Source organism: Marmota flaviventris, chromosome 1, assembly GCF_047511675.1.
Source record: "Marmota flaviventris isolate mMarFla1 chromosome 1, mMarFla1.hap1, whole genome shotgun sequence".
Classification (NCBI taxonomy): Eukaryota; Metazoa; Chordata; class Mammalia; order Rodentia; family Sciuridae; genus Marmota; species Marmota flaviventris.
Genome location: NC_092498.1, coordinates 219335122 through 219351822, shown reverse-complemented (window position 1 = coordinate 219351822; position 16701 = coordinate 219335122). Strand labels below are relative to the sequence as shown.

The 16701-nt window shown below is 61.1% G+C and overlaps 1 protein-coding gene across 5 annotated transcripts in view; it reads left to right on the top strand.

Moving 5' to 3' along the window:
* Nucleotides 1–16701, top strand: part of Dot1l (DOT1 like histone lysine methyltransferase) — a 57257-nt gene that overhangs the window by 36229 nt on the left and 4327 nt on the right. For 2 of the 5 annotated variants that reach the window (XM_027952567.2, XM_027952566.2), the window contains exons 11-27: nucleotides 339–445; nucleotides 936–977; nucleotides 1841–1984; nucleotides 2172–2406; nucleotides 2889–3002; nucleotides 3664–3755; nucleotides 3896–3997; nucleotides 4424–4561; nucleotides 5100–5225; nucleotides 6659–7143; nucleotides 7251–7386; nucleotides 8099–8245; nucleotides 9121–9247; nucleotides 11046–11623; nucleotides 12060–12265; nucleotides 14636–14700; nucleotides 15257–16210. In XM_027952567.2, coding sequence (XP_027808368.1) covers nucleotides 339–445; nucleotides 936–977; nucleotides 1841–1984; nucleotides 2172–2406; nucleotides 2889–3002; nucleotides 3664–3755; nucleotides 3896–3997; nucleotides 4424–4561; nucleotides 5100–5225; nucleotides 6659–7143; nucleotides 7251–7386; nucleotides 8099–8245; nucleotides 9121–9247; nucleotides 11046–11623; nucleotides 12060–12265; nucleotides 14636–14700; nucleotides 15257–16210 — 3798 coding nt within the window. Of the gene's footprint in view, nucleotides 1–338; nucleotides 446–935; nucleotides 978–1840; nucleotides 1985–2171; nucleotides 2407–2888; nucleotides 3003–3663; nucleotides 3756–3895; nucleotides 3998–4423; nucleotides 4562–5099; nucleotides 5226–6658; nucleotides 7144–7250; nucleotides 7387–8098; nucleotides 8246–9120; nucleotides 9248–11045; nucleotides 11624–12059; nucleotides 12266–14635; nucleotides 14701–15253; nucleotides 16211–16701 lie in introns of all 5 variants that reach the window. The other 3 variants (XM_027952565.2, XM_071604265.1, XM_071604263.1) reach the window with 2 other exon arrangements.

Genomic DNA, 16701 nt, shown 5'->3' with positions numbered 1-16701 from the left:
CTGTTGTCACAGCTGTGATGTGAGCTGTTTCCAGATCCTTCTGCAGGCTCCTTGTGACCCATTCGGTCGAGGCCCTTGCCTTTATCCTTATAAGCTCCCCTAGGCCACAGAGCTCTGGCTCAGGTGCTGCTCCTCCGCCTGCTCTGGTAGCCAGGCCAGGCCTGGGGACTGCTGGCCAGCCTGGGCTTGGGGGACCCAGGCGTGGCCCGGCACAGGGTGGAGGCGGTCAGCAGTGGCACAGGGCGCTGCTTGCCCTTCTCAGCTGCAGGGCTTTGGAGGAGGGTGGCCGGGCCTGGGGCCATGCGCTCTGTGGCCTGAGCTGTTCTGCTGGTCTGCAGACATTGGCACCATCATGCGCGTGGTTGAGCTGTCACCCTTGAAGGGCTCAGTGTCGTGGACGGGGAAGCCAGTCTCCTACTACCTGCACACCATCGACCGCACCATAGTGAGTTCTCGCGCGCTCTGCTCCCATGTGCTCGAGGCTTCCCTACCTGCACTGTGCAGCCACCTCTGCCTTCTCCCAGAGTCCTCCACCCGAGGACCGTGTGGGCTGAACAGGAAGGGCAGCGAGTGGCTCACAGTCAGGGCTGTTTGTTGGTCTCAGGTTTGAACAGCACAGGGACAGTAACGGCCCACCTGGCTTCCTCACCCAGTGTCCCGGGAGGCTGGTCCTGCGCCTCTGCCACCCTCTTCCCAGTCTCTCTGCAGGAGACAGGACTCTGGGGCCTGAGGGTTGGGACTGTCGTTGTTGTGAGTGGCAGGGACAACAACTTTTTGGGGGGTTGAGTCACACTCGGCTTGCTGTTGATGCCAGCTGTGTGCTGAGTGCCTGTCACCTGGCTGTCCAGCGTGTCTGAGGTTCTCTGGGTGTCGCTTTTGTCCTGGAAATTTGGGACTCGCTTGTATTAAGTGTTTTTTTTTCCTCTTCCTTTTAGCTTGAAAACTATTTTTCTAGTCTGAAAAATCCAAAACTCAGGGTAAGTTGGTGTTTCTTTCTCCTTGACTTAGCGGTGTGGGTGTGGTGCTCTGTGTGCAGCGGCCAGGTTCTGAGGGACCAGGGGCCTGAGGGCCAGGGTCTCTGCATCCCTTGCTGCCCTCTGCCTGTGCGTCTGCCTCACTGCCAGCAGACCCGGCCGGCCGGCGGCGGGGGGGCTGTGGTGTGAGCGTGCTGAGGCGGGGGCTTGTGTGCAGGCTACTGGCTCGTTGTGCTGCCCTGTGTCCCTCCCCGACCAGAGGTGGGTATCCCGCCTGTTGTGGTCTGCCTGACCTGTGTTTGCTCTCATGCCTGTCCTGCTTGCACAGTGGGCTTAGTGGTGCTTCTGCGGCTTCAGCTGCCTGGTCACTGGACACTCAAGCTGGTTCATGACCCTCCACTCTGTCCCTCTGGAGAGTCAGAGGAGTCCTTGTCCTTAAATGGACTGAGTTGGGCCCAGTGTGTGGGGGCCCTCTGGGCAGTGTTCTTCCTGGGATGTGGGTCTTCAGGAGAGTGCAGCTGTCCCAGGCTGGCTGGCATGGTTTTCTCATGACTGCAGAGTGCCAGTGCCTCTTGGTCAAGGGGGCAAATGCCTGGGCAGCTAGTGGCCTGCAGGTGGACCTCTGAGTTTCCCCTTGAGGGGCCGGGCTCGGACCTTGCACTTGGGTCTTGCTCTTGGTCGGCTCGTGTTTGAGGTGTTTGGTTTCTTCTCAACGGGCGTTGGCGGAGGACACCGGCTGCCTGTGTGCCAGCCTGGGTCTCGTGCCGCGCTGCCCCCACGCTCTCACCTGTGCCACGGGGAAAGGAGCGACGAGCAGAGCTGAGTGCCAGTGCCTTCTGGACACGTGTCCCACGCTTTCTTCCCAGGAGGAGCAAGAGGCAGCTCGGCGTCGGCAGCAGCGAGAGAGCAAGAGCAATGCGACCACCCCCACCAAGGTCCCCGAGAGCAAGGCGGCTGCACCCACCAAGGTCCCCGAGAGCAAGGCGGCTGGGCCCGCTGAGGCCCCCAGGGTAAGGCGCCCTCTCACAGGGCCCCCAGGGAAGGCCCGTAGGACTCAGCCCCTGCCTCGGCCACAGAGGCAGTGCCTGCCATCCATGGGGGGGGGCTACTGAGAGCAGCTGCCCTGCGCCTCGCCCCCAGCCCCTGGCACCATCTTGGTAATCAGCTGGACCCTTCATTCCTGCCTTTGCCCGTCAGGATTCTGGTGCTGAGGAGGAAAAAGCGGGGGTAACCACTGTCAAAAAGCCATCTCCCTCCAAAGCCCGGAAGAAGAAATTGAACAAGAAGGGGCGGAAGATGGCTGGCCGAAAGCGCGGGCGTCCCAAGAAAATGAACACTGCAAACCCCGAGCGCAAGCCCAAGAAGAACCAATCTGCACTGGATCTCCTGCACAGCCAGACCGTGTCCCGGACAGCATCCTCCTCGCCCCAGGGTGAGCAGCCTAACCCTGCCCGGGGCACCTCCTGGAGCCAGTGTCCAGGTGCCCTGGGGAACGAATGCCTGCCTCCTGCCCACCCTGCTGAGGGCACTGGGAGGAGCAGGGGTGGTCGTGACTGCAGGGGGTGCGTACCGGTCAGCGCCCTCCTGCCCTGAGCGGAGCCCTGTAGCACGTGGGTGCTTTCTCATCCCATTCTTGCTGGCGGTTAGCACCTGCCTAGCACATGTGAGGCTGTGGGTTCCATCCCCAAAACGACTAAGGCAAAAGTGGTGGTGTTCAGGCCAGGAGTGGGCCACCAGCCAGATGGCCGCTGCAGGTGGTGGTCAGTGTTGCCGAGATGTGCTGTTGGTGCGTCCTCTGGCTTCCCGGAAACGTAGGGAGCCTCGGTTCTGTAGCCCTGGAGAGCTACCCCGGATAGTCAGGGCATGAGGGCAGGCGTTCAGTGGCTGACGCCTGGACGCTGCCTTCTCCTGCAGATGCCTGCCGGTCACCTCACAGCCCGTTCTACCAGCTACCTCCCAGTGTGCAGCGGCACTCCCCCAACCCACTGCTGGTGGCGCCCACCCCACCTGCGCTACAGAAGCTGCTAGGTGAGCTGGCCGGGGCCCAGGAGGCCTGACTGGGGCAGCTGCCCTGGCCTGCAGTGTTTTCAGGACGGGTCGAGGGTTCTGTTGGTCATGGCTCCCACACAGCTTGGGGTTGGGTGTAGAGGTTCTTCATCACCAGTGTTCTCCAGAGACCCCTGCTGGACCTTCTGGATGGGTCAGCAGAGGCTCAGGTTGGGCCTGTGTGAGTGACTGAGGCTGACTCACCTCAGGAGATATCGATGGCTGTCCTGACTGGAGTACCAGACCAGGGTGCTGCTCAGCACCCTGTAGCGTCAGGACACCCACCCTGGAGACCAAGTCACTGCACAGGGAAGAATCCCAGCACAGTTCTCAGGTGGGCTCTATGCCCGGAGGGTGCCACGAGAGTGCAGGGCCATCTTGCTGTGCTGCACAGGGCACCCTTGTGGTGTGGGTGCTGCGAGATGTGTCACAGGGAGGGTGGGCATCGCCATGGTTGGGGGGCACAGCCTGGGCACGGCAGGCAGCCCAGGCCCCGCCCAGAAGAAGTGCAGTGTGCACTGTGCGTGACCTGAGGCCGAAGCCCAGCACTCCTGAAGGGCCGCCCCTCCCCTGCCCTGCCCTGCCCTCCCCTCTCCCCTCTCCCCTCGTGAGCTGTCTTCCAAGCCGTGTTGTGTCCCCCTAGAGTCGTTCAAGATTCAGTACCTGCAGTTCCTGGCTTACACGAAGACCCCCCAGTACAAGGCCAACCTCCAGCAGCTGCTGGACCAGGAGAAGGTGCGTGTGGCCCTGCCCTCCCCGCTGTGTCTGTCCTGCTGTGGGCACAAGGGGTGGCTTTCTGTCACTCCCGTGCTGGCTCCACTGTCACCTTCCCAGTGGGTCCTTGAGCTCTCTTCCCGTCTGTCCCCTACCCACAGGAGAGGAACGCCCAGTTGCTGGGCACCGCACAGCAGCTCTTCGGCCACTGCCAGGCCCAGAAGGAGGAGATCAGGAGACTCTTCCAGCAAAAACTGGATGAGGTAGTGGCCTGAAGGCCATGCGGCTGCCTTGGGCCTCCATCCTAGCAGTTATGACCAGGGGCTTGGTGGAGGGCGGTGAGGTCCAGGGCAGCTTCCCCTAGCCCTGCCTGCCTTTATGATGGCATTCTGTCAGGACGGCGAAGGCTTGCGGAGGAGGGAAGGGCCCTGGTCCACTTGCAGCCACGTGGGGCTGCTGCTTCTGTGTTCTGGGGCAGGGCTGCAGATGGTCACTCCTTTCACCTCTATCTTCTCTGCTGTCACCAGTATGCACCCCACCCTCTAGTGTCCCCAGGGAAATGAGTAGCTCCTTCTTTCTGCCATCCATCCCATCACTCCCTCCCCTGTGGTCCCTGGCAGCCGTGGGGGCTCCTCAGGCTGCCGGGGCGAGCTGTTCCTGCACCCACGCGTCTCTTGCTGTGTCCCCAGCTGGGTGTGAAGGCCCTGACCTACAATGACCTGATCCAAGCCCAGAAGGAGATCTCTGCTCACAACCAGCAGCTGCGGGAGCAGTCCGAGCAACTGGAGAGGGACAACAGCGAGCTGCGCAGCCAGAGCCTGCAGCTGGTATGTGCACGCATCAGGCTGCGGCTTCCAGAGTGTTCTGGAGTAGGCTGGGTCTCCCTTGGGCACGTGGGCCCAGAGGCCTGTCACTGACTAGTCGGCCACGGAAGGCTGATGTCCTCCAGGAGCTCAGCTTCCCCACGGCCCTGCTCAGGATGTCTGTGAGGCCCTGTTCAATCCAGCCGGGCCTTCTGTGGACCCTGCCTTAGACCATGCTCCAGTCCTGTGGCCCCACTTCTCTGGGGGCACCTCACACGTGCCACTGGACTCTAGGAGCCTTGCTTCTCAGGGTGTCCCCTGCCAGGTCACAGGGCACTCCTTACCTCGCCCCTCGTGGGTCGGTGATCTTGTGTACCACAGGCTCTGTGAGGGCCCTGGCTTGCCACACTGGCATCCAGACGGGGAGCCATGCTCCAGGCATGCAGGGCCATGCCCCTGGGCGCCCTGCCGCCAGAGCTGCACTCCTGGTCTTCCCTGCCATTGGGGTCGGGCTGGGCTGGGCTGGGCTTGCTGCCAAGACTCCTTGTCCCTGTGGCTGCAGCTCCGGGCCCGGTGTGAGGAGCTGAAGTTGGATTGGTCCTCCCTGTCCCTGGAGAACCTGCGCAAGGAGAAGCAGGCCCTGAGGAGCCAGATCTCGGAGAAGCAGCGGCACTGCCTGGAGCTGCAGGTGAGACCCCAGAGACCCCCGACTTCCAGCCTGAGAGGCATCCCTGAGGGCAGCCTGTCTTCACACCATGGGCCTGTCCTTGTCCTGTCAGGCCCCTGCTGTGCGCAGGCTGTGGCCGCTGGGCACCAGCTTACTCCCGCCCCTTGCGTGGCCTTGGTGGCAGGGATACACCCCAAACCTCCAATGTCCTGGGCACTTCCTCATAAAAATACCTGGCAAAGTGGTCCCTGACAGAACTTGCTTATTCCAAAACCAGCTCGGGGCCTGGGGCTGGGGCTCAGTGGCAGCGCTCGCCTAACACGGAGGAAGCCCTGGGTGCGATCCTCAGCACCACGTAAAAATAAAAACAAATAAAATTTAAAAATGTGTTTAAAAAACAAACAAAAAAACCCAGCACGTACCCTGAGACGTGAGAGGTGTGTCCACTCAGAAAGCGTGAGGAGGCGGGGCAGTGTGTAGGCCTGCCCTCCCAGGCCATGCACAGTACTGCCAGGTAGTAGTGCGGAGGGAAGCGAGGGGGCTTGCAGCGAGCACCTGGACCCCTCTGAAGGCCATGCCTCCCAGGGCAGGCTCCCGGTTACTGAAAAGGTCCCTGTCGCTGGGCGCTTAGCCTGGGATGGCTCCTCACGAGACACTGGGATACATTCAGCATGAACTCCCGACAAGTGGCTTCCCTGGCGTTTGAAGGCTCCGGGGCACATTGCCCGCTGCATTTCTGCACTGTGCCCTGCCGAGCATCACTGTCCCCAGCAGCCTCGCTGGTGTGTCCTGTAAAACAGGAGCAGCCGGGCATGGTGGCTCGCGTATTGCCCCAGCTTCTCTGGGCAGAGGTGGGGTTGCTTGAGACCAGCCGAGGGACACAGCGAGACGTCTCAAAGATAACAGGGAAAGGAGCTGGCGGGCCCCGCCCACACCGTCCTGCGCAGCCTCTGGCCTGGGAGAGGTCCTCATGCCAGGCCCTCATGGCTTCTGCCTTTCCCAGCACGACGGGCTCTGAGTGCTACCTCCGTAGTGGGCTGAGGGGCCACAGAGCAAACTGCCTGAATGGAAAGTGTCCCCTCAGCACCAGGAAGGAGAGGCTGCAGGTCCAGTGTGGCCCGTCCTCCACAGCGTTGCTGAGTGTTTCTAGGCACACAAGTCTGTTCTGACAGAAGTGGGTCACTGTGCTTCCTGTGACTGCTGGAGGCATGTGCTCTCCTCTCGAAGAGCACGTGTCTGTTGGCCTGTGACATCCGCGTGTCGTGTATCTGCCACCCCATCCTTAGATCTCCGCTGCCTGGGTCTTCTCGCCCTGTGTGTGCCCATGGCATCCTGGCAGCTCCGGGGTGGCCGTCTTGTACCTTCCTTGGGAGGGTCCCTGAGGGTAGTGGCTGGCTGGGAGATAGGCCTGGCCGCCCTCCCATCCCGTCGGACGGCTCCCTCTTGCCCTGCAGATCAGCATTGTGGAGCTGGAGAAGAGCCAGCGGCAGCAGGAGCTTCTGCAGCTCAAGTCCTGCGTGCCGCCTGACGACGCGCTGTCCGTGCACCTGCGCGGGAAGGGCACCCTGGGCCGGGAGCTGGAGGCAGAGGCCAGCAGGCTGCACCTGGAGCTGGACTGTGCCAGGCTTGCCCTGCCTCACGTGAGCAGCATGAGCCCAGAGCTCTCCATGAATGGCCACGCCACCAGCTATGAGCTCTGTGGTGCTCTGAGTCGGCCTTCTTCCAAGCAGAACACCCCCCAGTACCTCGCCTCCCCCTTGGACCAGGAGGTCGTGCCCTGCACCCCCAGCCACAGCGGCCGCCCCCGGCTGGAGAAGCTGTCGGGCCTGGCCTTGCCCGACTACACCAGGCTCTCCCCAGCCAAGATTGTGCTCAGGAGGCACCTGAGCCAGGACCACGCTGGGCCTGCCAAGATGGTTGCCAGTGAGCTGCACCCGCGGTGAGTGCAGTGGAAGGGGCAGCAGCCACAGAAAGAGTTCTGGGGTTTGCCCGGCTTGGTCCACCACAGCTCCAAGGGGGCTCCTGAGTTGTTGTTTCTCATGGCAGAGCTGAGCACGCCAAGGAAAGCAGCCTTCCCTGCCAGAGCCCTGGCCTCTCAAGCAGCATGAAGCTGAGCCCTCAAGACCCCCGGCCCACTTCTCCAGGAGCCTTGCCCATAGCAGGAGAAAAGAGCAGCGAGAAGGTGAGGTGCTGGCCTCTGGGAGCCTCGGCTTCGGGCTCTGCAGGCTGAGTGCTGGGCAGGGCAGGCTTGTCAGGGCTTTGGGAGGTGCCCAGCAGAGCCATCCTGAGACATGTTTAGGAGAGTGGGTTGCCCTTTCTAACTTTGGGCTTGATGGGACACAGTTTTGCCTGGAGGACATGAGGGTAACTGACCTGTGCAGGCCTCAGGATGCAAATTGTGGCGGCAGGCAGGGCTCCGTCAGGGTCTCCCTCGGGAAGCTGTTTATTCCCAGGGCGGGGAGCGCTGGTGGGTGCTGGGTGCAGTTTAGGAGGCCGTTGCCCCATGGTTTTGTGGTAGGGAGCCTCTTGCATGTGTGCAGGGATGGAGAGGAGGTGGGGGGTGGGCAGGGGGTGGGGGAGGATGCCCTGCAGGCAGGGAGCCAACAGTGCAGCAGGCGGAGTGGTCTGGAGACGTGTTCCGATGAGTGGCCCTCTGGGATGTCCAGGAGGCTGGGACTGCACTGGCGAGGGCATAGGCTATGCAGCTGTAAGCCCAATGGGCCTGAGAGGTGCCGTCACCATGGAAGACAGTTACTGTGGGGGCTGCCAGCTAGAGATGGATGCTACTTGTCCCTTGCAGGAGAGTGGGGGTGGTGTACTGAAGGCTGTGCTCCTGGGTTGGGGTCTGCTGAGCCTGGCTGGGCCAGTAGTGACAGTCTGGCGCTTGTCAGCAGAGTGGGAAGGAGCGAGCCTATGGCAGCCATGGGGAGACCATCACCAGCCTGCCCATCAGCATCCCGCTCAGCACTGTGCAGCCAAACAAGCTCCCGGTCAGCATTCCCCTGGCCAGTGTGGTGCTGCCCAGCCGCGCCGAGAGGGTGGTAAGCAGGGCTGGGGCTTTGGGGGCCACGTGTGGCCAAGAGGGGTTCAGGGTTCTTTTTTTTTTTTTTGGTAGATGGGGGGCAGAATACCTTTATTTTTTTTTAACGTGGTGCTGAGGATCGAACCCAGTTCCTCACGCATGCGAGACAAGCACTCCACCACTGAGCCATCACCCCAGCCTTCTCATTTGTTTTTATGGGGTATTCTTTTTTGTTGGATCACGCCCCATTGCCAGGCATGGTGGTGCACTCTGGTGACCCAGCTACTCAGAAGGCTGAGGCAAGAGGATCACAAGTTGCAGACCAGCCTCAGCAACTTAGCAAGACCCTGTCTCAAAGAAATAGGGATGTGGCTCAGTGGTTCAGTGCCTCTGGGTTCCGTCCCCACTACCCAAATTATAAAAATCATCTAATTCGTATGCTATAAAATCTCAAGCATCCGACTCCAGAGAAAGGGCATTCAGAGTGCAGATTCAATGGTGCAGTGCCTGCTCTTTTACCTGTTGTCTGGGCTGGGTGGAAGGTGGCCTGAGTGAGCAGAGGGAGGAGAGCCTTAGGATCAGGAGAACTCGGGTCCCGCACCCGAGGCCTGTCTCCTGCTGCTCCCGAGCAGTGCCCTGCCTGAGTGGCAGCCCCTCGTCTCTCATGGGTGGACCTGTGGCAGCTCCACCTGGTCTCTTAACTGGACGTGACGTGTGCGTGGCTCACCCACACGTGTAGTTCCTGGGTTTTTGGATGTCCACAGTCTCCTCTCCCCTGGTCTTCATTTGGCCTACAGTCCTCCTGGCCCAGTTCCTGGCTAGGGCCTCGAACCCCCTCTGCCATCCCTTCTTTGTCCTGCTCGGCCTGCTGACGTGCTGTGGTCTCTCTCACAGAGGAGTACCCCCAGCCCTGTGCCACAGCCCCGAGACTCTTCGTCCACCCTGGAGAAGCAGAATGGTGCTAACACCCATGCCGCTGGGAGTAGTGCAGGAGGCAGGGGGCTCTCTCTGGCACCCACAGGTAACCCCTTTGGGGGGCCGTTCCTGGGACTGGCAACCACTACCTCCTCCCTGGGACCCATGTACCCAGGCCTCCACCACTGCTGCGGCCTATTATGCAGGAGGGTCCTGGGGCGCTGGGGTGGATGGGACCTCAGTGGGGACTGTGAGCCAGGGCCTTGCTAGCTGCTGCCTCTCCTAACCCCACAGCCCTACAGATGCATGGGTCAGGTCACATTGGCCTCAGCACCCCCCAGCAGTGCAGTCTTGGCTGTGGCCACCACAGTATGCAGCTCTGACCTTGAGCCTGGGTTGCTGAGCACTGAGAGGTGCTCTGAGACATCGTGCAGTAGGTCCCCGTCCAGCAAGGTGTTGCCCTGGTCATTTGCCAGCTTGAAGGTTGGGATTTCTAGGCCCAGGATATGGGGACTGGCTTAGAAAGTTGCCCGAGGTGTCATGTGGGGTCTGCTTTTACCTCAGAAGGGCTTGCTTCTGCCACAGCTGTCCCAGCTGGAGAGCAGCCACAGCTCTGTAAGTGCCTGAGTGAGGCCTGTCCCAGCGAAGCCTGACCTGCAGGTGCAGAGGCCATGCCCACGTCCCCATAGGTCGCATACAGAAGGCCGCTCTTCGACAGGCCTCCATGCCCCTGCTGCATGTCCTCTAGCTCTGGTCCACAGTCCAGTGCTAACAGAGACACTCTGCATCAGCACCAGCTGCCCGGGGCGGTTTTCCAGCTGGACGAGCGTTTGTTCTGTGAGGTAGTTTTGGTGGCCCTTAGAAGCTTTAGGTAGGGGTTCCACGAAGGGACCCGGGTGAGTGGGGCTGCGTGCTTGCTGCGGACGGGCCCCACGCCTTTCCAGTTACCAGAGAAGCCCCTGGTCCCCGGAGTCAGTAGAGCACACCATACCTACTCTGACCTCCCAGCTCCTTACTGCCATCCATTCTGTCTGTCCTCGTGGTGTGGGGCAGCTGCGCGTGGACCTGTCAGGGGCTCCCCAGGTTTCCCCACGCTCAGCGGTGTGTGTGGAGAACGCGGGTGCAGTTGGTGGTGGGAGGGATCTCCTCTAAGGCCTCTGCTGGTAGTTGGTGCCCAGAATGTGTCTCTGGCCTGAGCACTATGCTGCCACCACTTGCTTCCTGTCCTGACTCCCTGGCAGAACCAGAGACCTGGCCCTACTGTCCCTGGGAGGTCCCAGAAGTATGTCCCGCACATGGTCCAGAAGTGGCCTGAGGCTCTGAGCCCAGAGTTGCCTCTGACCAGGAGCGGATGGACTGGCGCACAGGCGTTTCCCGTACCGTGTTTGTGGCTGAGGGCAACAGAGCACTCTTGCTTTCAGGGGAACGTCTTACCAGCTGGGCCCCCTGTGGCAAGGGCCTGCTGAGGTGTCTCAGTGGAGGCCTGAGGCCACAACTGCTCAGACAGGCGGGAGGGAGGGTCCCCTGCGGGTCTGGAGAGGAAACAGACCAAGGCCAAGCTGGTTTGGGAATGTCCGCCCCGCTGGCCCACAGCTGCTGCCGTGCAGTTAGGGCTGTGGGTGGTGTATGGTGCCAGCAAGTCCCAAAGTCGATGTGGGGCTGGGAGATGGCGGGGCACGGCCGGGGCGGGTCCTCTGACATCCTCTTCTGAGACCCTGGACCACTCCGCTCTCCCCCTCAGGAGAGAGAGCTTCTGCAGTCACCAGATCGCAGCTGGGAGGCCGCTGTGGCTCCCAGGACCAACCTCGCTTTCTGGGCTCTCCCTCTTCCTTTTTGGCCAGGATCGGGGCACACTAGGTTCTCTGGGGGCAGGCCTCCTGAGAAACTCACGCCTTCCTTGGCAGGATTCTACGCTGGCTCCATGGCCATCAGCGGGGCCCTCGTGGGCAGCCCTGCTCCACTCGCCTCTGGAGCTGAGCCTGTGGCCCTGGATGAGCCCTCCAGCTCCGGGAGCCTCTTCACCACTGTGGGGTCCCGCAGCACCACGCCGCAGCACCCTCTGCTGATGCCGCCCCGACACCCGGGCCCCGCCTCTCCTGCCCACCCGCTCTCTGCCAGCCCTCGGCTTGCTGGTGCCACCCAGTGCCCACCTCCTGATGTAGGCAAGGGAGACTTGCCCTCTGATTCGGGCTTCTCAGACCCGGAGAGCGAAGCCAAGAGGAGGATCGTGTTTACCATCTCAGCTAGTGGGGGCAGCACCAAGCAGTCGCCTTCCACCAAGCACAGCCCCCTGGCCCCAGGAGCCCGCGGAGACTGTGGGCAGAGCCACGGGCAGGACAGCCGCAAGCGTGGCCGGAGGAAGCGCACGTCAGCTGGGACCCCAAGCCTGAGCACAGGCGTGTCCCCCAAGCGCCGGGCCCTGCCGTCTGTTGCTGGCCTCTTCACACAGTCCTCAGGGTCCCCCCTCAACCTCAGTTCCATGGTAAGGACCAGGGCAGCCGCACCGCAGAGTGCACACAGGCTCTTGATGCAGCATCTGCCCCAAAGACCCCTGGAGGGACGGTGGATGTCCAGGAGGCAGAGACCGAGGGGCAGACCCTAGGGCTTCAGGAAAGCTTGGCCTGTCCCCTCTGGCTGGTCCTAGAGAGGCTGGGTGCAGGGTGAGGGGGGCAGCCTAGTCTGCCTCTCTGGGATCCAGAGTTTTGCAAAAGCAGGACACGTACCAGGTGGGGAGGTGCCTGGACAGTAACCGTAGCTGGGCAGGTCTTCGGATGCCTCAGGAGGTATGGGACGTGCCCCCGGTGTCCCCAGAACCCTGGGTTGGTCAGAATCTTGTGAAGCCCGTTAGGTATTGTGCTTTGGGATCTACGTGTCCATGTTTTTGCGTGTCTGTGCATCTGCCTCTGTTTGGCCCTCAGGTCAGTAACATCAATCAGCCCTTAGAGATCACGGCCATCTCATCCCCTGAGAACTCACTGAAGAGTTCCCCCATCCCCTACCAGGACCATGACCAGCCGCCCGTGCTCAAGAAGGAGCGGCCCCTGAGCCAGACCAACGGGGCCCACTACTCCCCACTGACCTCTGACGAGGAGCCAGGTTCTGAGGATGAGCCCAGCAGCACCCGGTGAGTGGGGGACAGGACAGCAGCCTCCCTGGGACAGGACTCTACACAGGCAGGGAGGGGCGCACCTGCCTAGGTGTGGGGGGCCTCCTGACCTGGGTCAGCCCTGGCTTCAGAGGGCGATGCTCTCGAGCAGACAGACCCCTTGGGGAAGGCTGCCCGGCCACCTCCCTCAGGGTCAGCCCATCTTGCCCACGGGCTGCGCACACTGTCATCCCAGGGACTCGGGAGGCTGAGGAAGGAGCCCTGTGAATTGGAGGCCAGCTTCCTTAAGCACCTTAGTGAGACCCTGTCTCAAAATTTTGAAATGAAGGGGCTGGGGTTCAGTTGGCAGAGTGCTTGCCTCACATGCACTAGGCCTGGGTTCAATCCCCAGCACCACAGACAGACAGACAAATGATAAACAGAAGCGGCCATTGGGCTGTGGCTGAGTGGTAGAGTGCGGGTGAGGCCCTGGGTTCCATCTCGGCACCACATAAAAATAAATAAATACAAATAAAAGGCCTGTGTCCAACTACTACTAAAAAAAAAAGGTGAGGGGTGGGGTGTAGCTTGGTGGAGTGCTTTCCTAGCACGCGTGAAGCACTGGGTCCCATCCTCAGCACCTTGTAAAACTAAGTAAATAATAAAGGTATTGTGACTATCCAAACGAAAAAAAAAAAAAAACTTTTTTAAATTAAAAAAATGAAGTTTTAGGGGCTAGGGCTGGGCTGTGGCTCAGTGGTAGAAGGCTTGCCTAGCCTGTGTGAGGCACTGGGCTTGATTCTCAGCACCGCATATAAAGAAATAAAAATGAAGTTCCTTCAAAAACTGAAAAAATATTTCCAAACAAAACTGAAGTCTGAGCGCCTTCGGTGCCTGTCGCCTGCCTGGCCAGCTGTGCGGAGGTGTGTCTCCTTCTGAGCGGCAGCGTCTTGAGGTGTGGTTCTCACATGGTTCTCCCACTTACAAGCTGCAACTCAGGGGTCTTGAGTCCAGTCACTGGGCTCTGCGAACCTCTCCATCTGGGTCCAGAACATTCCATCGCCCCAGAAGGAAGCACATTGCTTTGAGCAGGTCCCCGTCCCTCCCCAGCCCTGCACCCACAGATCCACATGCCATCTCTAGACTCCTGTCCTGGTCGTCTCCTGTCACAGGGTCACACGCTGTGGCCTTGTGTGTCTGATTCCCACTGAGCACCAGGTCCTCGGGTCCATCCACACTGCAGCTGCCGCCTCGCTTCTGCTCGCAGCCATGGGCACTGGACACTTTGGGTGGGTGTGACAGTTGAGTCCATCTGTTTATTAATCAGTGGATACTTGGGCTGTCACCACCTTTGGATGTCGTGAATCTTGCCGTGAGCACGGCTGTTTGTTTGTAAATAGGTTTTCAGTTTACCTTGTCCCTTGCAGTGGAATTACTGGGCTCTATGGTGATGCTGTTTTTAATCTTATGAATTTATGTTGGCACCAGTAATTGAATTGAACCTAGGGGCCCTTAACCCTGAACCACATCCGCAGTCCCTGTTTTTTGAGACAGGGTCTCTCTAAGTTGGTTAGGACCTTGCTAAGTTGCTGAGGCTGGTCTCCAGCTTGCAGTCCACCTGCCTCAGCATCCCCAGCCCTGGGATCACAGGCCCGCGCCACAGCACCCAGCCTGTTTTTTTGCTTTGATTTTCCCTGGGTACTAGGCAATGGACCCAGGTTGCTCCTCCCCCGCCCAGGCTGGTTTTGAACTTGCCATTCTCTGATCTGGGCCTTGCGCTCACGTTCATGGCTCCATGTGTGCCTTTGGACCTGCGTTTGGTAATCCGCCCACCCCGTGGTCTTGTGTGGTGTGAGCATCCTTCACACAGGCAGCTACCCCATGGCCGTGCGTGCTGGCCACACATCCTCCTCTGGTGACTGGAGTGTGCCCAGCCTGGTGGTGTCCTTCTCAGAGGTGATGCCGCCCCGGGTGCTGTGGTGCGATAGATCTGCGTCCCTTGGATTCTGCTCCTCCCTTGGTGAAGGCTTTGCCCCTGGGCCTTCCCCACGGGTATTGGGAGCAGCTGCCCGAATGGTTTCAAGATCTTCCGAGTTGGGTGCTGCTGAAGTGGTGACGGTGGCAGTGCAGTGCCAGGCCCCTCGAGCCGTGTGCTTCCTCTGAGTTGGGACTCGCATTTCACTCATCTGTTGGGACCCAGCAGGGTCTGAGGCCCTGTGTGTGTTGTGGGGGTGTTAGGCCCTACTTCCTGCTGGACCTGGCCCCAGCTGTGTTTGAGGGTCCCCCATGCAGGGCCTGGGAACAGGCTTTGTGTCCGTCACTTTCCAACTTCCCCGGGCGGTTTGGTGTTAGCGGTCCTGTACACACCCTCGGATGTCACATGTTAATGCTGTTTTTTTCCCTTAACAGAATTGAGAGAAAAATTGCAACGATCTCCTTAGAAAGTAAATCTCCCCCCAAAACCTTGGAAAACGGTGAGTGGAAATGCTTCCTGCTGCTTGTTCCCAGCCTGAGGCTCAGGCTCGTGGTCAGGGCCCGTCCCTCCCAGGCATGTGGCCTTACCACTCAGGGTCACCCTGCATCCAGCTGCTCCCCTGAAGACCCCTGCTTGGGGGCCACCCTGGGCTGCAGTACATCTTGTGGGCCTGCCTTTTGCCCTTGGGGACACTCACCTCATTGCCAGTCTAAGTCAGACCAGCTAGTTTCTTGGCCAGCCTGCCCCCACCCCCAAGAGCCCCAGTCGTGGGCTCCGACCTCCATTCCTTCCACCTGCACAGCCCTCCCCTCCCTTTGGGGTGATTGCACCTGAGTGCCCAGGACACAGTGCAGGGCTCTGTTCTGAGGCCACGTGGTCTGACACTCCAGGGCTTCCTCTTGCCACTCCTCACTCCCCTCACCTGTCCCTCCTGCCTCTGTCCTGTCTCAGCTCCTGTAGACCCGTGGAGTACCTGGCCCTGCAGCCTCCCTGAAAGGGGTGCCAGGTCCCACGTCAGTATCTCAGTGGCTCACACCTCTGCTGCTCTTCAGCAGGTGGTGGCTTGGGACGGAAGCCAGCCCCTGCGAGCGAGCCCGTCAACAGCAGCAAGTGGAAATCCACCTTCTCACCCATCTCCGACATTGGCCTGGCCAAGTCTGCAGACAGCCCCCTGCAGGCGAGCTCTGCGCTCGGCCAGAGCTCCTTGTTCGCCTTTCGGCCAGCCCCAGAGGAGCCTGTCACGGCCGAGGCCAAGCTTGCCACCCACCCAAGGAAAGGCTTTTCTGGCCCCCTGTCAGGGGCAGATGGGCTCAGCCCAGGCGCCAACCCTCCCAACGGCCTGGCCTTCAGCGGGGGCCTTGCCGCGGACCTCAGTTTACATGGCTTCAACGACGGTGCTTCCCTTTCCCACAAGGGCCCTGAAGTGGCCGGTCTGAGTGCCCCACTGAGCTTCCCCTCCCAGCGGGGCAAGGAGGGCCCCTCTGAGGCCAACCCCTTCCTGAACAAGAGGCAGCTGGAGGGCCTGGGTGGCCTGAAGGGTGAGGGTGGCCCTGGCAAGGAGCCCACTGAGCCTGGCCTGCCCCCTGGCGGGCCCACGGACAAGGCTGCCCTGCCACACGGCAGCAGGCCCAGCAAAGGCCGGGACCGCGAGCTGGACTTCAAGAACGGCCACAATCTCTTCATCTCCGCTGCGACGGTGCCTCCTGGGGGCCTCCTGGGAGGCCCTGGCCTCGCCACCGCAGTGTCCTCTGCCGGCAGCGCAGCTCCCGCCACCCAGGCACACCGCCCCTTCTTGGGCACCTTCGCCCCTGGGCCCCAGTTCACCCTGGGCCCCATGTCCCTACAGGCCAACCTCGGTTCTGTGGCTGGCTCATCCGTGCTACAATCCTTATTCAGCTCCGTGCCGGCCGCCGCGGGCCTGGTACATGTGTCGTCCGCCGCAACTAGACTGACCAACTCCCACACCATGGGCAGCTTCTCTTCTGGGGTGGCTGGCGGAACCGTTGGAGGTAGGCGGAGGCAGGCCTTCCTGAGTCCAGCTTCCCCAGGGCAGGGCTCTGGTCACCCAGGGGCGCCTCCCCCAGGAGCGCTCAGGTCTTCATGGCTGCTGTGCTGGTCCTTTGGGAGCCCCCTAGAGGGCCGTGCTGGGCCATGCAGCCCCTGCACCTTGGCAGGCTCCGCGGGGTGTCCTTTTCTTGAGACCCAGATGATTGTCGTGAGGCGGAGGACTCTGGCCGGTTCAGCCTGCATCAGGTTCTTGTTGTAACACGTCCCTCTTGTTTTCAGAAGAGACGGTTCACATAACTAGGGCAGTCCTTTCTGCCAGGGAGGCCACCTGGTTAAGGGTGACCACTGCAGCAAGGCCAGGGGAGCTGGCCTTGGGCAACAGGGAGCCCGACCACGCCTACGCAGACCCCGGGTGGAGTGCAGCCCGGGCCAGGCGTAGCGCGTTGGAGCTCCCGGCTGGGCGCGGGCGGGCAGGCCGGCCCGAGGGGCGGGC